General features: G+C 38.4%; 1 protein-coding gene across 3 annotated transcripts in view; it reads left to right on the top strand.

The window, feature by feature from the left end:
- The window catches only part of PDE7B (phosphodiesterase 7B), a 424,310-nt gene that overhangs the window by 331,610 nt on the left and 72,303 nt on the right, over nt 1-20,397 (top strand). For all 3 annotated transcript variants that reach the window (XM_016186828.2, XM_060190400.1, XM_016186829.2), the window contains 2 exons: nt 17,248-17,399; nt 19,166-19,229. In XM_016186828.2, coding sequence (XP_016042314.1) covers nt 17,248-17,399; nt 19,166-19,229 — 216 coding nt within the window. The remainder of the gene's footprint in view (nt 1-17,247; nt 17,400-19,165; nt 19,230-20,397) is intronic.

Here is a 20,397-nt window from a genome sequence, read left to right as displayed (position 1 = left end):
GATGGCAATCGTTGCTTTGGTTAGGTTGTGATCGGCGGATGCAATATTATTTGGTTTGGATTGGGAGATGCATACGGGAAAGTGGGCCCTATCCAAGGGTGCCAGGACTGGGGGAAGTAGGGGCTCTATAGTGAAGATGTGAGGTTCCTGCTGTCTTAGGGTTCAAAAAGACAATCAATAGTTAATATTATTATCACATTATTTGTTAATTGGGTTAACTTTGAAAAGTCCCTTTGTTATGGTTTGCTGTACAGTACCCAGTATCTTGTATATAGCTGTGCTATTGGAAGCTTCTAATCTACTTGGTCTAGGCTTTTGAGAGAGTCCGCATATCAAATACGTAGCCTATATATTAAAAAGATTCAGTTTGTGTTTTGAGAAACTTTGAGACATACAATTGATTTTCCCCCTCTCATATTAATTAACTACTGATTTATATGTCTACATTTTGCTAGGAGTGTACGTAAACACCATTCCCACCACCAAAGGACTGTGACCCATCCCTCCCGCCCACTCCCACCCCCCACTGGCCCAGGAAGCTACATGTCTACCCCTTTTTTATTGAGTTATTTTTGCTTCTTTTGTAAACTTATCTACAAGAGTCTTTTTCAAGCTGGCCTTGGTTCACCAACATTGGACTGTGTTACTCTATTTTGCTCTCCCCTTTCCTGTGTCTGGTTTTCCCTGTTGTTATTGTGTTCCCAGATCTATTTCAATACTGACCATCATATTGAAAGTTGGGATTTGTTTGCCTCTTCTCTTCTTGTTGGACTCCTCTCAGAAATTCTTATGAGGGAGGGTTGGTAGTGGAAAATTCCTTCAGTTTCTGAATGTTTGAAAATATTTTTATTTTCCCCTCATATTTGAAGGTTAATTTAGCAGGATACATTATTCATGGCTGTCAATTCTTATCTTTTAATAGTTTGAATATGCCATTCCACTCCATCCTTGCCTATAGAGATTCTGATGAGAAATCTGATGAAAGCCTGATGGTTCTGCCTTCTTATGTAACTTTCTCTGGCAACCTGGAGTATTTTTTCCTTGTTTCTGGTTTTACACTAATATATCTTGGTATGTGTGTTATTTTGGATTCAAAAATTTAGGTGTGCATTCATATACTTGGATTTCTATATTTTGAACATTCTTTAGGTATGGAAAATTCTCTGTTAAAATTTCTTTGAATAAGTTCTCTATTCCTCTTTATCCCTCTTCTTCCTCAGGGATCCCAATAATTCTGATGTTCACCTTTTTGATGGAGTCTGCTATTTCATTGAGAGGTGTTTTATTTTCCTAAATCTTTCCTCTCCAAGAGCTTTAAGTTTACAGAGTATGTTGGTCCGTATTGTATCTTCTAGTGCTGATGTTCTCTCCTCCACCTGGTTAAGACTACTTCCCAAGCCTCTTTCCTCAACCTGAACTGCTTTCAAAATATCTTTTAAGACCTGTGGTTATGTTTGAAGTTTTTGGGGTTTTTTTCTTTGTTTGGTTGTTTGGTTGGTTGGTTGGTTGGTTGGTTAGTTGGTTGGTTGGTTTTGTGTGTGTACTCTATGCTTTATAATTCTTTAGTAAAATGATCACATAGTTCTTGAATTGATTATATAATGACTTTCCTGAACTCTATCTCCATCATTTTTTTTTCTGGATCTGTGCTTGTCTTGTCATTTGGGTTTCTGTCATTGCTGTCTGTATATTTCTCCATTTCCTCTTTAGTATGTATTTTGTTGTTTTGCCAGCAGGAGGCACTGTGGCTAAGCTGTTCAAGTTTCTTGTTTATACATCTTGGTAGGGGAAGGGAGGTTTTTATCCTGGGTCACTGGGCCAGTTCTGTGACCTTGATGTCAATATAGGGTCTCCCTGCTGCTGTTTTAGTCTTTGTGGGGCAACAGCAATAGAGATTCCAGAAGTCATAGTAAATTAGGGAGGTGTTGTTTAGGTGTTTGTTTGTTTGTTGTTTGAGGGGAGTTGTTTGTTTGTTTTTAATTTTTTAACAGTATTTTTGTTGCTAAAAGTCTCAACCATCTCTGAGCACTTTTTTTTAGTCTGAGCACCCCCTTTCTGTCCTCAAGCTACATGTGTTTATACTCACCTGTGGCGCAAATGGTTCTCTTTCTTTCTGTCTTTCTTCCTCTCTTTCATTATTTCTTTTTTAAACCTTTGTTTATTTAATTCTGACCTGGAAATGGTGAGCCTCACAAGACTCAATGCCAGTCCCAGTCTGATGCCAGCATTCCCGAATATGGCCTTTTAGTCTGGGAATCACTCCCCCACCCCCTTTCTGTCCATGAAATACACGTGCTTGTACTCACTTGTGACTTTGTGAATTTTTTTTTAATTTTTTATTTAAGAAAGGATTAATGAACAAAAACATAAGGTAGGAGGGGTACAACTCCACACAATTCCCACCACCCAATCTCCATAACCCACCCCCTCCCATGGTAGCTTTCCCATTTTCTAGCCCTCTGGGAGCATGGACCCAGGGTCGATGAGGGTTGCAGAAGGTAGAAGGTCTGGCTTCTGTAATTGCTTCCCCGCTGAACATGGGCGTTGACTTGTCGGTCCATACTCCCAGTCTGCCTCTCTCTTTCACTAGTAAGGTGTATCTCTGGGGAAGCTGAGCTCCAGGACATATTGGTGGGGTCTTCAATCCAGGGAAGCCTGGCCAGCATCCAGTAATTCCTCTCCTGGGGTTATACCCCAAGGACTCCATAACACCCAACCAAAAAGAGGTGTGTACTCCTATGTTCATAGCAGCACAATTCATAATAGCTAAAACCTGGAAGCAACCCAGGTGCCCAACAACAGATGAGTGGCTGAGAAAGCTGTGGTATATATACACAATGGAATACTATGCAGCTATCAAGAACAATGAACCCACCTTCTCTGACCCATCTTGGACAGAGCTAGAAGGAATTATGTTAAGTGAGCTAAGTCAGAAAGATAAAGATGAGTATGGGATGATCCCACTCATCAACAGAAGTTGACTAAGAAGATCTGAAAGGGAAACTAAAAGCAGGACCTGATCAAATTGTAAGTAGGGCACCAAAGTAAAAACCCAGTGGTGAGGGGTAGACATGCAGCTTCCTGGGCCAGTGGGGGGTGGGAGTGGGTGGGAGGGATGGGTCACAGTCCTTTGGTGGTGGGAATGGTGTTTATGTACACTCCTAGCAAAATGTAGACATATAAATCAGTAGTTAATATGAGAGGGGGAAAATCAATTGTATGTCTCAAAGTTTCTCAAAACACAAACTGAATCTTTTTAATATATAGGCTGTGTATTTGATATGCGGACTCTCTCAAAAGCCTAGAACAAGTAGATTAGAATCATCCAATAGCACACCTATATACAAGATACTGGATACTGTACAGTAAACCATAACAAAAGGACTTTTCCAAGTTAACCCAATTACCAAATAATGTGATGATAACATTAACTATCGATTGTCTTTTTGAACCCTAAGACAGCAGGAACCTCATATCTCCACTATAGAGCCCCTAGTTCCCCCAGTCCTGGATCCCTTGGATAGGGCCCACTTTCCCGTATGCTTTGTGAATTTTTTAAGAGATCCTGGTTGTATTTTGTTGAGTTTTCAGGTGATTTTTATTGCTTTTCCTAGTTGATTGGGGAGAGTAAAATTTGGCTGCTGCTACTCCATAGCCACACTTCTGGGAGTCCCAATTTGTATTTGTACTTTTTATTTTTTATTTATTTATTATTGGATAAAGACAGAGAGAAATTGAAAGGAGAGGGGAAGCTAGAGAGAGAGACAGAGAGAGAGAGAGAGAGAAGTGTAGCCCTGCTTCACCACTCATGAAGCTTTCCCCCTGCAGGTGGGAGCCAGAGGCTTGAGTCCTTGCACACTGTAATGTGAGCACTTGACCAGGTTAATTTGTGTTGTGTCTCAACTCAAGACTTTGTCCTAAAAGTATACCCACCCATGTAATACAGTACACAATTTAAGTACAATGCACAATTTACAGCACTGTCATAAACATTAAAAAAAAAAATGTTTGGGGAGCCAGGTGGTAATGCAGCGGGTTAAGCTCAGGTGGCACAAAGCACAAGGACTGGCGTAAGGATCAAGGTTGGAGCATCCAGCTCCCCACCTTCAGGGAAGTCTCTTCACAAGCAGTGATGCAGGTCTGCAGGTGTCTATCTTTCTCTCCCCCTCTCTGTCTTCCCCTCCTCTCTCCATTTCTCACTATCCTGTCCAACGATGATGACATCAATAACAACAACAACAAGATAAGAGCAACAAAAGGGAACAAGTAAATAAATAAATATTTTTTAAATAAAATAATATTTAAATATAATATAATAATAAAGATAAATAGTTTTAGTCGTGTGTTTATCAATCAGAGTTACCTTGTTTGCTTCTGATTCTATTGTGTAAATACAAGCAGACTGTCAGCTGCTACACAAGAGGTTTTCTTTTAGTGTTTTAGAATGAGAACCACATACATATAAAATAAAATCAGTCACTGTATGAACATTCTCTTAAATTTGTCCTATATGTGGCACAGGAGTAATTTAGTCATTCCATACAGTTCTAGACAGAACTGTCAGATTCTTCTGCTACTTTAATTAGAAAATGCCTCTATAATCTGTACATGTTGTTTCCTTGGATTTCTCCTTTCTTCCCATCCTCTCTCTCTCTCTTCTTAGAGTCCTTCTTTTTTTTTGAAGTGGTATTTCTTTTTTTATTTAATTTCTTTATTGGGGAATTAATGCTTTACATTCAACAGTAAATACAATAGTTTGTACATGCATAACATTCCCCAGATTCCCATTTAACAATACAACCCCCACTATGTCATTCATCATCTTTCATGGACCTGTATTCTCCCCACCCACCCACCCACCCCAGAGTCTTTTACTTTGGTGCAATACGCCAACTCCAGTTCAGATTCTAATTGTGTTTTCTTTTCTAATCTTGTTTTTCAACTTCGGCCTGAGAGTGAGATCATCCCATATTCATCCTTCTGTTTCTGACTTATTTCACTCAACATGACTTTTTCAAGGTCCATCCAAGATCGGTTGAAAACAGTGAAGTCATCATTTTTTACAGCTGAGTAGTATTCCATTGTGTATATATACCACAACTTGCTCAGCCACTCATCTGTTGTTGGACACCTGGGTTGCTTCCAGGTTTTGGCTATTACAAATTGTGCTGCCAAGAACATATGTGTACACAGATCTTTTTGGATGGATGTGTTGGGTTCCTTAGGATATATCCCCAGGAGAGGAATTGCAGGGTCATAGGGTAGGTCCATTTCTAGCCTTCTGAGAGTTCTCCAGACTGTTCTCTACAGAGGTTGGACCAATTAACATTCCCACTAGCAGTGCAGGAGGGTTCCTTTGACCCCACACCCTCTCCAGCATTTGCTGCTGTTACCTTTTATGATGTATGACATTCTCATAGGAGTGAAGTGATATCTCATTGTTGTCTTGATTTGCATTTCTCTGACAATCAGAGACTTGGAGCATTTTTTCATGTGTTTCTCAGCCTTTTGGATCTCTTCTGTGGTGAATATTCTGTACAAGTCCTCCCCCCATTTTTGGATGGGGTTATTTGTTGTCTTGTTGTTGAGTCTGGCAAACTCTTTATATATGCTGGTTATTAAACTCTTATCTGATGTATGGCATGTAAAGATCTTCTCCCATTCTGTGAGGGGTCTCTTGGTTTGGGTAGTGGTTTCTTTTGCTGTAAAGAAGCTTTTTAATTTGATGTAGTCCCATAGGTTTATACTTGCCTTAGTCTTCCTTGTAATTGGATTCGTTTCATTGAAAATGTCTTTAAAATTTATGTGGAAAAAAGTCCTGCCAATATTTTCCTCTAAGTATCTGATAGTTTCTGGTCTAACATCCAAGTCCTTGATCCACTTGGAATTTACTTTTATATTTGGTGAAATACAGTGATTCAGTTTCATTCTTCTGCATGTTTCAACCCATTGTTTCCAACACCATTTGTTGAAGAGACTCTGCTTTCCCCATGTAATAGTCTGGGCCCCTTTGTCAAAGATTAGATGTCCATAGGTGTGGGGCCTCAAGTCTGGGCTCTCAATTCTATTCCACTGGTCAGTGTGTCTGTTCATGTTCCAGTACCAAGCAGTTTTGATGACAAAGGCCCTATAATACAGTTTGAGATCTGGGAGTATGATGCCTCCGGTTCTGTTCTTTTTTCTAAAGATTGTTTTGGCAATTCTAGGTCTTTTCTGGTTCCAGATAAACATTTGTAGCATTTTTTCTATTCTCCTAAAAAATGTTGCTTTAGGATTCCTTTGTTGTTCTTCTTCTAGGTCTTTAAGATGTGCAATCCGGCTGTTTATTTGTGCCTTTTCTTGTTTCCTAATTTGTGCTTGTATAGCTATGAACTCCCCCCTTAGGACTGCTTTAGCTGTGTCCCAAATATTTTGAAAGCTTGTGTCTTCATTTTCATTGAACTCTCGAAACATTTTGATTTCTTCCTTGATTTCCTCTTTGACCCAGAAGTTGTTAAGAAGTGTACTGTTGAGCTTCCACATTTTGGCACTGTTACTAATCTTTTGTTGATTGTTAAGTGTTAGTTTAATTCCACTGTGGTCTGAGAAGATGCTTGGGATGATTTCAGTGCTCTTGAATTGGCTGATGCTGTCTTTGTGGCCTAACATATGGTCTATCCTTGAGAATGATCCATGTGGATTTGAGTAAAATGTTTATTCCAGTTTCTTGCGATGAATGACTCTGAAAATGTCCAATAGTTCTAGTTTATCTATCTCTTCATTTAGCTCCCTTATGTATTTACTGATTTTCTTCCTGGATGATCTGTCAAGTTGAGATAGTGGGGTGTTGAAGTCCCCTACTATGATTGTGTTACTGTTAATATATTGCTGTAGCTCTTTCAGTAGAAGTTTGATGTATTTAGATGGCTTCTCAGTGGGTGCATAGATGTTAATAATTGTTAAGTCCTCTTGATTGACTGATCCTCTGAGCATTAAGTAGTGTCCATTCCTATCTTTTTTAATCTTATCTATTTTAAAGTCTGTCATGTCAGATATGAGAATAGCTGTTCCTGCCCTTTGTTGTGGGCCATTGGCTTGTATGATAGTTTTCCATCCTTTCACTTTAAGTCTGTGTCTGTCTTGTTGAGTTAGGTGAGTTTCCTGTAGACAACATATTGTTGGGTTGTGTTTTCTGATCCATCTTCCTACTCTGTGTCTTTTAATAGGTGAATTCAGGCCATTGACATTTATTGATATCAAAGATTGAAGATATTTTAACGCCATTCTTGTAGAGTTTTAGAGTGTTTTGATATATGTCCTATTTGTGGTGGTCTGGTTGTTTATAGGAGACCTTTAAGAACTTGAAGGCAGGCTTGGTGATGGTTGCTTCCTTCAACTGTTGCTTGTCTGAGAAGGTTTTGATGCTTCCATCTAGTCTGAATGACAGTGTAGCAGGATATAGTATTCTTGGCTGAAAGCCTTTCTCATTGAGCACTCGATAGATATCTTGCCATTCTCTTCTGGCCTGTAGTGTTTGTATGGAGAAGTCTGCTGCTAATCTTATGGGTTTTCCTTTGTAGGTGACTCTTTGTTTTTCTCTTGCAGCCTTGAGGATCCTTTCTTTATCCTTATTCCTTTCCATTCTAAGTATGACATGTCTTGGTGTCTTTAGGTCAGGGTTAATTCTGTTTGGGACCCTCTGGGCTTCTTGAATCTTTATGTCTTTGGTGTTGTCTAGACTAGAGACATTTTCAGCTATTATGGCCTGGAAAATGCTTTCTTCCTCTCCTTCTCTTTCTTCCTCTGGTAAGCCAATAATGCGTATATTGTTTCTTTTGAAGTCATCCCATAGGACTCTGTTGTTGTTTTCAGCATCTCTTAATCTCTTTTTGAGATCTCTTACTTCTTTTTTAGTTGTCTCTAATTCATCCTCAATCTTGCTAATTCTGTTTTCAGCCTCATAGATTCTATTCTCTCTGCCCTCTACTGCTTTCTGGAGTTCATCTATTTTGTTGCCCTGCTCTGATACTGTTTTATCTTGTTCAGCTAGTTGCCTTCTTAGCTCAGTGATTTCAGCTTTCAGCTCTCTAACAACCATGAGATAATTAGAATTTTCTTCCATATTCTCATTTGTTGTTCCTGCATTTCTGATTACAATTTTTTCAAATTCTTTACTCACTCCTGTTATTATTTCCTTAGCTAATGTTTGGATGTTGAACTCATTGTTTTGTGCTTCACCCTCTGGAGGACTTTTAGCTGGACTCTTGTCCTGGTTCGAGTCTCCAATATTTTTTCTTGTTGTTTTAACCATTTTATATATTATGTTATGAGTTCCCTTTATCAGACTTTTCAAATTATTGATTACTATTGCCTGGATTGACTTGTGTCTAAGTAATTTAATTAAAGGGTTTACCGTGGTGGAAGTTAACAGTTTTTTCAATCCCTGAGTTGGAGCTCAGTGGTATAAAAGCCTCTTTTTTTTTCTTCCCTGTAGGCTATGGGAGCCTGAGGGCTTTTAAACTATCAATAGGCTTCTTAGCTTAATCACTGACTCCTGATCAAGAGATAAAGCAGGGTGTGGCAGAGATAATCCAGTGGTTATGCAAAGACTTTCACAGTCCCTCAGCTATGCCACCAAGGTTAGGTCTTCTCCTGAGTTTCCCGGTTAGATCTCTGTCCCCTGGTGTCCCTCCCTGTTGCTGCTCCAGATTCTGAGGGTAGTAGCAATGGAGACTCAGAGTTGCACTTGGTGAGTCTCTGGGAAGTCCTTTCCTCCCTTCAGCTGTCCCCTTGTTGTGGAGCAGACTGGAGGTGGTGTCTCCACTGAAAAACTGTTGAACTGTTAGCAGTCACTTAATCTCTCCTTAGGCCCCTCTCTCCTCTCTGTCACCAGCCACGCGTGTTTGTACTCACGGGTGATTTACTGGGTTCCTGTGGTCATTCTAGTCCTGTCTTGTTTCGGTCCTGGGTGGTCTCCTTTGGTATTCCTAGTTGATCCGGAAGAGGAGAGGAGAGGAGAGGAGAGGAGAGGAGAGGAGAGGAGAGGAGAGGAGAGGAGAGGAGAGGAGAGGAGAGAAAGCGATCTGCTGCTCGTAGCTCCACCTCCGGAAGTCGAATCCTGAAGTGGTATTTCTTTGCATTTCTCTGACAGTCAGTGACTTGGAACTTGGAGCTTTGTGTGTGTATGTGTATTTTCTTTTTTCTTTTCTTTTTTCTTATTTAGAAAAAGAAACATTGACTAAACTATAGGATAAGAGGGGTACAGCTTCAGACAATTCCCACCACCAGAACTCTGTATACCATCCCCTCCTTTGACAGCATTCCTATTCTTTAGCCCTCTGGGAGTACGGACCCAAGGTCATTGTGGAATGCAGAAGGTGGAAGGTTTGGCTTCTGTAATTGCTTCCCTGCTGAACATGGACATTGACAGGTCAATCCATACTCCCAGCCTGTCTTTCTCTTTCCCTAGTGGGGAAGGGCTCTGGGGAAGCAGAGCTCCAGGACATATTGGTAGGGTTGTCTGTCCAGGGAAGTCTGGTCGGCATCATGCTAGCATCTGGAGCCTGGTGGTTGAAAAGACAGTTAACATACAAAGCCAAACATATTGTTGACCAATCATGGACCTAAAGGCTGGAATAGTGCAGATGAAGACTTGGGGGGTACTCCATTTTATAGATAGCTAGTAGACATATTTTAGTTATATTCCAAAGGGCCTGGGGCTATACTAATGTTTTTTTGTTTATTTGTTTTATTTTGTTTTGGTTTGGTTTTTTTTGTTGTTTGTTTGTTTGTTTTGTTTTGTTTTTGCCTGAGCCTGAAATCTGATATGCAAGTGGATCTTAATTATTATCTGGGGAGTTGATGTCATGTCTGGCAGAAGGACCAGAAAGCTGGATCAGGGAAGAGAGTAGCTCCTAAATATGGGAAAGGTGTATAAGTATTGTTGACTGTAAACCCCATTGATTTGATGTGATCTGGGCTCATATTCAGCTTAGAAGCCTATGTGACCTCTGCATCCCTGTAGATCTGAGCTCACATTCTGTGGTCATGAGTAGGAACATTCCAATCTGCCTCAATATCAGAATCCATCTTTCTCAAGTGGAACATAGAGTATATTGTCCAGCCTCCCTTTGGAGGATGGAGGATTCTCTACCGTTGTTGATCCAAGTTGAGGGCAAGGTCCTATGGGGGCCCACAAAGAGGTCTATTGTGTTGTTCCTGACAGGAATGACCAGTTAACAATTAAGAGAGGGATTTATTCAAGGTCTAGGCCCATCATATCTGTTTGGGAATCTCAGGACTCCCCGAATAGGGCTTCAGCTGATAGTGACTAAAGAGTCATCATTAAAGTATGCCAGTCTCTTGCCCTTATTCAGCTTTTGCAGTCCTTGCTTTGATGTGGTTAGCTTTGGAGTGAGTGAGAGAACTGCAATAGGAAGTAGGTGAGGGTATCTAAATCTAAGTAGATACTATATTATTATGAACTTTATACTGACTCACTGCAGACTATTGTGTATTTTTGCTTTCAGGTATATATTTTGCCCTAATTTATGGATACACGTGAACCTATACTCTATCTTACAGCACCTGGTCTATATCTAGGTTTTGGGATTTTGTTAGGAAGTGAACCTCCTGGAATGGAATTTGAGACTACTATGAAAGGAAAGGTCTCACCCAAGTAATGAGGCTGAAGGGTTGACATTCCATGCCTGATGTCTCTGGACACAGTCTGAAGTGAAGCATGCTGAGGTGGTACTCCTTGTGTTAATTAGGTCGGAATCAGTGGATGGAATATCATTTGGTATGAATTGAGAAAATCATGCAGAACAGTGTGCCCACCCTAGAGGTTCCAGGACTGGGAGGAAGCAGGAGGATCCTGCTGTCTTAGGATTTAAGAAGACAATCGATAGTTATTACAATAATCACATTATTTGGCAATTGGGTTAACTTTGAAATATCCCTTCGTTAAGATTTGCTGTATCACACACAACATCACCATAATTTATGTTCTTTGACATTATTTGTGTATAGCTGTGCCACTGGTTGCTTCTGTTCTCCCTGGTCTAAGCTTTTAAGAGAATCAACATATCAAAGACTCAGCCTATGTATTAAAAAGACTCAGTCTGTGATTTAAAAAGTTTGAGACATTCAATCATTTTTCCCCTCTCATATTAATTGAATAGTGATTTATATGACTGCAAATTGATAGGCGTGTACATAAACGCCATTCCTACAGCCAAAAGACTGTGTCTCATCCCCCCCTTCCCTCTCCCGACCCGCCAACTCCATGAAGCTGAACATCCACCCTCACCCTCAGTCCACCCAGGGTTTTTACTTTGGTGCCCTACTCCAAATTCAGTCAAATCCTGCTTTGAGTTTCCCTTTCTGTTATTCTTTCTCAACCTCTGTTTATGAGTGGAATCATCCCATACTTATCTTTATCTTTCTGACTTAGCTCACTTAACAAGTCCTTTTTTACCCTTAATGTGATACTAGGAAATGAACTAAAGGTCTCATGTGTCACAACATCCTTAAATAACCACCCCATCTCAATTTTTATATTCAGTTGCTTTAGACAGAGAGAAAGCGGAAGAGACACCAAGGCCCTGCTATACTTTCCATGTAGTTCTGGTACTATTCATGATACTCTTGATGTTCCTATGTGAACCAAATCCAAAGTCCCATTCAGGAAAAGCATGTACTCTACTACCTGAGTAATTTTCTCCCCCTTAATATCTTTTTTTTAAACTTTTTCTTTTTTCATCTTTCTCTTTTTTTTTTTTTTTTGGCCAATGATAAATGTCTACAGTTAATTTCTCCAGCTATTTCCTATGGTTTGATTCCCCCACTTATTCCTTTAAAAACTTCTTTTTCTCCCCACCTGCAGGGGAGTCGCTTCACAGGCAGTGAAGCAGGTCTGCAGGTGTCTATCTTTCTCTCCTCCTCTCTGTCTTCCCCTCCTCTCTCCATTTCTCTCTGTCCTATCCAACAATGACAACAACAATAGTAACTACAACAATAAAACAACAAGGGCAACAAAAGGGAATAAATAAATAAAATAAATATTAAAAAAAAAACTTCTTTTTCAATATCCACTCCACTTATAGGATTCATTTTAGTTTCTTCCATCCTGTCACTGAAATTTATGTTTATTTATTTTTTTATTATTGATTTATTTATTTATCTACAATCTTCTGGGACTATTTATAGCTGGTTATCTTTAATGATGCATGTTTTAAAATTTTTATCATTTACTATTTAACTTATTGTATTTTATTTTCTTTTTTTTAATTTCTTTATTGGAGGATTAATGTTTTAGAGTCAGCCACAAATAAAATAGTTTGTACATGCATAACATTAATGTCTTTATTATAGAAAAATTTTATATCTATAAGAATCTTTCAAGAACAAAGTATATTTATCTACCTGTTAATTAGATGTGCACATTATGTATTGCCCCATTTGCCTTAAAGCTATACATTTCTTTATACTTACCTGGAGATTCATTCTACACATAATGTCCTCTTGTTCTTAAATATTGTAACATGCATTTTCTAATAATAAGTATATTCTTTTGCAAAGCCACGGGTCATTTATCAAGTTTAAGAAATGTATAGATAAAATTATTACTAACTCATATGTAAGTTCATACTCAAATTTCACAAATTACCCCATGATGTCATTTATGGAGAAATTATGTTCCAATCAAATATCTGATTCAGGGTTATAAATTTCACTTAATCAGTTATTAAATATCTGATCTTTGTTATTATGAAACAGTATCTGAAGCAATCTTTGTCTCTCCTAATAATGATATTTTTAAGACTATGAATTGATTGTTCTGTAGACTATCCTTCAAAATGGATTTTACTGGCATTTCATCTATATGGGGTTAGATATGCATTTGGGGAAGATAAAAACATATAGCCTATGTTGTGTCTCAGTGGGTTACATCAGAAATTTCATGACTTTAGTTTTCCCATTGTTTATGATGTTAATTTAACTATAAAAGCTTAAGAGTTATGTAAAAGTTTGTTTTAAGTTTCACAAACTTGTATTTAAGATTAATTCATATTGATGATCCTGGTCTGAATCAGTAATTACTGTGAAATCTGCAAAATGATAATTTTCTGTTATTTTGTCAACATTATGGGTTGGCACTCTATATGGAAGAACTTTCCCTTCATATTTATTTATTTACCTGCTTGCTTACTACCAGTGTGAACTGGTGGATTCTTCTTCAGTTAATGCTTTATAATCTAGACTTCTAATGTTCAATTTCATGCTCAAAATTTCCCATATTTACTCAGAGGCACCAATTTCAAGTTTTCTCCTTGGTCATTTTAATTGACCTCATCACTTATAAAAACTCTTTAATTTTCTGTTATTATATGTTATTCTTTGTGGTATGTCTTGAAGTCAGTCTTGAATTTCATCAAGGTGTCCTTTTTGTGGAAAATTTTATTTACAAAACAATATGTGTGTGCTTAATATACTCACTGAAACAAAGATATTACTTCTAGACATAGAAGTTCATAGTCAGTTCTAATAGAACATCATCTTACTAGCAACATTTGACACCAAGTACCACACTTTCCCGCCTGCAGTATTATCTTCCTTAATCTTCTAAGCAGTGATGATGCTCTTGGTTTTTTTCCACCACTATAAAGTATTTTTCAAAATCCCTTGATTTTTCTCCATATCCTTTTGAAGTTGAAGTACTAAAGAACTCAGATTCTTGTGCTTGCTTTGTCTGTAACTGCACTCCTTCCCTAAGTAACCTCATCTGACAATGATCAAGTCTGTATCTCTAACCCACTCATCTCCCCCCAAGCTCTGGATTTTATAACTACTTATTTCTATGTGGTATCATCATGAGAATTTCCAATATGCATCCAGGTGTAACGTGCAGAAATTAAATCCACCACTTTCCCTATTTGTTGCCTTCCCCAAGTCAGGTATCAGGGACTCCTGTTTTCTAGTTATTCAGAGCACAAACTTGGGAATGCCTAAAATGTATTCAGGATTCCTCCTGTCACTGCCACTCCATAGTTTTGAGTCAACATCATCTCTTACTGTATTATTTCAATGCTCTCACAGGTCTCATTGTGCCAGAGCTTGTTCACACGGTCAGTCTCAATCCAAAAGCAAATATGACCCTTTTAAAATGTAAGAAAGTGTGGTTGCATCACTCTTCTGCTCAAAACCATGTAGAAGTTCTACAATTCACTAAGAGCAGAATACAAATAATGTTTGCAGTTGCTAAGTCAGTAAGATAGTAGTATGAAATGATTCAACTGTGATCAGTGAAGTATTGGGGGGAAGGGGACAATAATGAACTGGTTTGGGTTCCTGATGCCATAAATCACCTTCTTCACTGGGTTCCAAGATATTTCCACTGTCAGTGCACTTCATGTTGTCAACAGCAAGTTTTTACAGATACATGAGATAAGACTATGGAAATACCTCTTCTGAAAAATTAAACTTTATGTTCACTAATAAAGAAGAAAATGACTACCCTCTTCCCCCCATCAGGGAAATCTAGGTCAATTTCATACTGAGGTTACTGATTCCTTTACCACTAGTGATTCTGAGAAATTAAGAATACCCAAGCTAATGTATTCTTTTTTATTGATTTAATTATGATCAACAGAACCATAGAATAAGAGGGGTACAATTCCACACAGTTCCCACCACCAGGGTTCCATATCTCATCCCCTCCACTGGAAGCATGTCTATTCCTTATCCTTCTGGGGCTATGGATCATTATGAGGTGCAGAAGGTGGAAGGTCTGGTTTCTGTAATTGCTTCTCCACTGGACATGGGGCATTGGCAGGTCAATCCATACTCCCAGCCTGTTTCTCCAGTCCAAGAAAAAATAGCAACCAAATTCAAAAGAAAAAGAAAGGAAAAAAGGGAAAGTAAGAATAGACAATTATGCAAATCTACTGTCCACTGTAAATTCTAAGGATAGCAAGAGGAGAAAGGGATATAGAGAATAAAGACACACATAGAGATAGAATCCACTCTGAGTCAGATTTCTTCCCCAAAATAATTTGCAAACAAGTATCAGTGAATTCAGAAAGCAAAAGAAGGAGGAAGGAAGAAAAAAAAACAAGAAAACAAGAAAAAAAAAAAAGAGCAGTGAAAGGAAAGAGTTTTTTTTTTTTTTTTTAACTAGCTAGGAGGAGGGAAAAAGGAGAGTGGAGGGAAGAGGTAGAGAGAAACAAGTTCCTCTCACAATGGATAAGACACCCAGTCACCTAGCAATGGAAAAAACAACAACAGTTAATTTTGATCAACCTGAAGAAGGAGGGGGGGAAAGGGACACACATATATGATAATAGTAATAATAAAATAAAATAGATTAAAAAATCCTAACAGTCAGTCTGCAGCTTGGACTGCTCTGGATTAGCTGCAGGTAGCCTGAGCAAAAACAGCTAATTGTATGAAGTATCCAAAAAAAAAAAAAAAAAGCTTCCAGATAGTCTTTCCCAGGCAGGGATGAGTCTCTGATTGGCCAGGTATTTTTTTTTCCACTCAAATAGAGCTCCATCCACTAAAAAAAAAAAAAAAGAGAGAGAGAGAGAAGGAAAACAAAAAAGAAAAGACTTGAAATGATACCCCCTGGTGAGCCAGGAATCTTGGTAAAGAAAATAGCTCAGTGGGAAGCCTGCTAGGAGCAATTGTCCAGCCCCTGAGGGCTGGTTCTGGAGTGGGGGAAGGGGTGAGCTCAGAAATAATCAAAAGATTTTCCTTTCTTTGTCCCCTGGTCTCTGTTTTCCAACTCAAGAGTGAGTTATAGGACTTCTCCCTGGTGAGAACCCCTTATTCACCCTCCTGCTGATGGCCCAGTATCCTACCCTATCCAGAGAATACCAGGTCACAAGCTGCTGCTTCTTGGAGCTCACGCCAGCTGCTGCTTGCAAGTCACCATCTTGGCTCTGCCTTCACTCCCAGCCTGTTTCTTTCTTGCCCTAGTGGGGCAGGGGTCTGAAGAGGTGAGGTTCCAGGACACATTGGTGAGGACATCTGCTCAGGGAAGTCAGGTTGACATCATGGTAGCATCTGCAACTTGGTGACTGAAAAAGCATTAAGATATAAAGCAAAACAAACTGTTTAATAATCAGGAGCCTAAAGGTAAGAATATAGCAGATGAGGCTAGGAAGACAACACAGTGGTTATGCAAAGAGACTTTCATGCCTGAGGCTCCAAGGTTCCAGGTTCGATCACCAGCACCATCATAAGCCAGAGCTGAGCAGTGCTCTGATCTCTCTCTCCTCTCTCTGTATCTCTCATTAAAATAAATAAATAAAATATTTTTTAAAGAATATATCAGATGAGATTGAGGTCTACATTTTGGAAAAAAGCTAGGAAGTCTATTTTAGAAGTATTCCAAGGGGGCCATGACTTTATTAATTTTTGCCTGAACCCAACAGCTAACATGCATGTCTTGTCTGGGGAGATGGTGTCAGAGTTGGAAATAGGACTAGAAAGCTGAATCTAGGAAGAGTAGTTTCCAAATATGGGACAAGTATATAAATACCATTAACTGTAAACCCCCTCATTTACCTAATTTAGATGAATGGTTTGATTAGGCTAGAGAAAATAGGTAAGATAAAAACTGTCTAAATAAGCACATTAGAATTATTCACAAGAAAATAAAGATTTTTGTTGATTGGAGATTTTGTTTTGACAAGTCAAGGCCTTGTAATCCCCATCTTCATTACTCCAAGGCTGATTTTTCAGAGAGAGAGAGAGAGTATGAGAGAGACCACAGCACCAGAGAAGCTCCTGGTACTATAGCACTCCCATGTGGTATCAGAACTTAAACCTGGGTCTCAAACTATGAGCAAGGCAGGTATCTTATAGAATGAGTTGTTCTTACAGTCACAGAATAAACATAGTGATTCATATAGTTAGTCCCTATCTACCAAAATTGCATCCAGAAATAACTCAATAATTTGATATGCATGATATATAAGAAATTACTTCTTTGTTCCAGAGGAATTTCAAATGTAGAATTAAATAGCCTGCATCAAGAAAGCACTGAGAGTACTTCTTCACATATGTGTTCCTTTTTCTCTCCTTTAAATCACTGTACTGAAAGAAATAATGTTTTAAGAGACAGTTGTCACGAGTACAATTCCTTATCTCCCTGTGATAGGTGTCTAAACACACACCCACCAACAACTTAAGTTCTCCTCCATCATTGTTGCCTGTGTCCCCAACACCCTCTCAACCTCCTACATCTCCTTCTTTCCACAGATACAGCACACTCAGGGGAAATTGGCACCAAGAAAAAGGTGAAAAGACTGTTAAGCTTTCAAAGATACTTCCATGCATCAAGGCTGCTTCGTGGAATTATCCCACAAGCCCCGCTGCACCTGCTGGATGAAGACTACCTTGGACAAGCAAGGGTAAGCTGGTTGCCCTTCTGTGGCCCCACCACAGGCCAATGATCAAAGTCTAAGCACTACTTCTGCCATTCAAAAGCTCTGTCAGTCTGACTATTCAATACATTTGAATTTTTCCTCAAAAAATTAAGGTAATAGAAACACCTGATTTATGGGAGTGATGTAAAGATGAAATGAGGTAAAGTGTGTTTACAGGAAAAACATGCAAAGTAAAGTAAACTGTTAGACTAGATTTTGCAATTAGGAAAGAAACTTTTGAGTTATTTCATTGTAATAGCTGCACTAAAATTAACCCTATAAATACCTATCTTAATTCCACTTTAGGCTATTATTACCAGGTCTGCAATTTTAATTCATGTAAATATTTCTACACATTCCACACTTACCTTTGTGAATTATTTATCAGATTTGAAATTAGAAATAAACACATGACAATCTAAATTTATTGCTTCAGATTGTTTCTGGCCCAAACTGCCAAAAGGAGTTTAAATTGCATGAATAAACTACTTTTTTAGAAGATGGGAAATGTGATTTTACACATTTACCAACAAGTGTATTGACTATAAACTAGTAATTCCCCTGATGAAAACATATTTTAAAACAAGGCAAATGTACTTTTCAGTTGTTTACAAACTAAGTAACATTATCCTGTCTATATGCTATTGCAAGCTATTGACATATACTGTTGACATATAGTGTTAAGAAAGGAGACTAAATTATGTCAGAAGAATCAATTCTCAACACTAGGTCTACAACCCAAGATCTGTAAGAGGTGTTTGGTTAGCTGGTCCGATGGTGAGAGGATTTAGCAATCAGCAGAGGGATACCTCCACTTAAGAAGCAGCCTCTCAAGAAAGGCAACTTTGAGTTACAGAAAGAACAGAAGGCAGGATATATCTATGAATAAGTCCTTGCTCTGCCTATAGAACTATATGACTTAGATGAGACACTCATTCTAGTCTTCAAAACAGCCTATTCCCCGTCCTTTTTTCTTTGTGAAGATCTTTGTGGGCCATGAGGAGGCCTGCAGACTTTATCTTAAAGTGCAGGGAAACCATTCAAGGGCAAGTAGGGTGAGTCAGCAAGACCTTACCTATAACAGAGCCTGGAAGAGATGAAGCCTCAGTGGCAGGAGGCATGGTGAGAACAGAGCAGCAAGTGCAACTTCACATTTGAGAATTACACCATTTAATTCCAAGTGTGGGGTATTTTTAAAAAGAAAACAATAAAATATAATCCTATATTGTACTTTAAAATTATCCTGTTTTCTATTTATTGCCCACTCTTCAGTTTCCTCCTCTTATAGTGGTTGTTGTCACATTTGATCTACATTGACAAAGCAATTATCTTGACTTTTTTTAAAGTTTGATGGGAGCTTCCTCTCTTATGTGTAGTTTATGGAAACTTTATTGGTGTGTAACTCTTACAGATATGTAGCAAGTGTGTGCTTACTGTATACAAGCCCATTTCTAATTAATTCTCACCACAACACTCTGACATAGCAATATGCTCAGCCATGTTTTTTAAGTTAGGGAACAAGTTCAGGAAAGTTAGAGTACTTGCTGAAGATGCCACAGGCAGTAAGAGATATGGCTGGCATAAATCAGTCAGTCTTGTTTCAGAGCCTAGCTTTTTCACACTATCGTTATTAGTGACAGAGTAAGATTTCATTACAAACCAGATGTACAGATTCAGTAATAATTCACTATGTCTCAAAGTAAATATTGGAGTATGATTCATTTGAGTGCTATTTTTTTTATCTTTTTCAGCATATGCTCTCCAAAGTGGGAACGTGGGATTTTGACATTTTCTTATTTGATCGCTTGACGAATGGTAAGTTAACCTTCCCAAATTTCTTACTACGGTACGCACCATTAACTGAAATTAATTTCATCAGGGCCAGGTGGTGGTGCACTTGGTTGAACACACACATTATAATACCCAAGGGCTCGGGTTCAAGCCCCTGCTCCCCACCTGTAGGGGAAAGCTTCACAAGTAGTGAAGCAATGCTTTACATCTCTCTCTCCTATTACTTTCCCTCTCAATGTCTCTCTGTCTCTATCCAAAATAAATAAATAAAATATATTTAAAATGGGACATATATATGCATATATCTTTTTAAAAAAAGAAATTAATTTTACAACAAATTTTGTTTTTAAAAGCTAATATTTTTCAGACAGGGGTGATAATGTAATAATTATATAAAAGACCATCATGCCTGAAGCTCTGTGGTCCCATATTTAACCCCCAGTACCACCTTATCAAGTGCTGACCAGTGCTCTTGTCTCACCCTGTAGCTCTCTTTAATGGAAATAAATGGATAAAATATTTTAAGCTAGTCTTTTCTTCCTTTTCCTATTTTCATAAAGTATGAATAAAATCATTCAAGAAGGACCAGAACTAAGGAAAATTAATTCAGATGAAGAATAAAGACTGGATTTGGCTTAGGATCTTAAAACAGTTTCCTTCTTTCGTTGATGATCCCAAAGGAACTTGGCTAGGGTCTCTCCTTATAGAATTCTTTGGCCACAACCAACAGACGGAAATTAATTGTTAGTGGCTGGAAAACTAAAAGCAAAAAAGCACATTTGCTCAGTCTTGACTCTCATAGGGCTGGTGTGTGCACTTTCATCAAGTGAGTGAATACTGCTCCACTGCAGGTATTGTTCAGATTTGTTTGATTTCCAAAGAAAACAACTGCTGAATGTGTGTAGAGTGCAAAAGTATAGACCACAGCTGAAGGGAAAATTAGAAATTTACACCATTTCACTTTTTATTCCTATAAGGACTTTCTTTAAGAAAATAATAGACTCCTTGCATTTGTCCATTAAACAAGCTCTGATAAATTTGAGGAGTCAATGAAAGAACTTCACGTAATACTTACCCTCAGATAAGTTACCATCTACCAGGCTGATGTTTCTAAGTCATTGCAATAGTTCTCTTACCATTCTAGTATTTGTCAAAGAACAATAACTGATAAATAGTCTAAGGCAATAAAACC

The sequence above is a fragment of the Erinaceus europaeus genome, chromosome 4 (genome assembly GCF_950295315.1).
Source record: "Erinaceus europaeus chromosome 4, mEriEur2.1, whole genome shotgun sequence".
Lineage (NCBI taxonomy): Eukaryota > Metazoa > Chordata > Mammalia > Eulipotyphla > Erinaceidae > Erinaceus > Erinaceus europaeus.
Note: the sequence above shows the minus strand (reverse complement) of the source record. Positions and strands in the feature narration are given on the sequence as shown.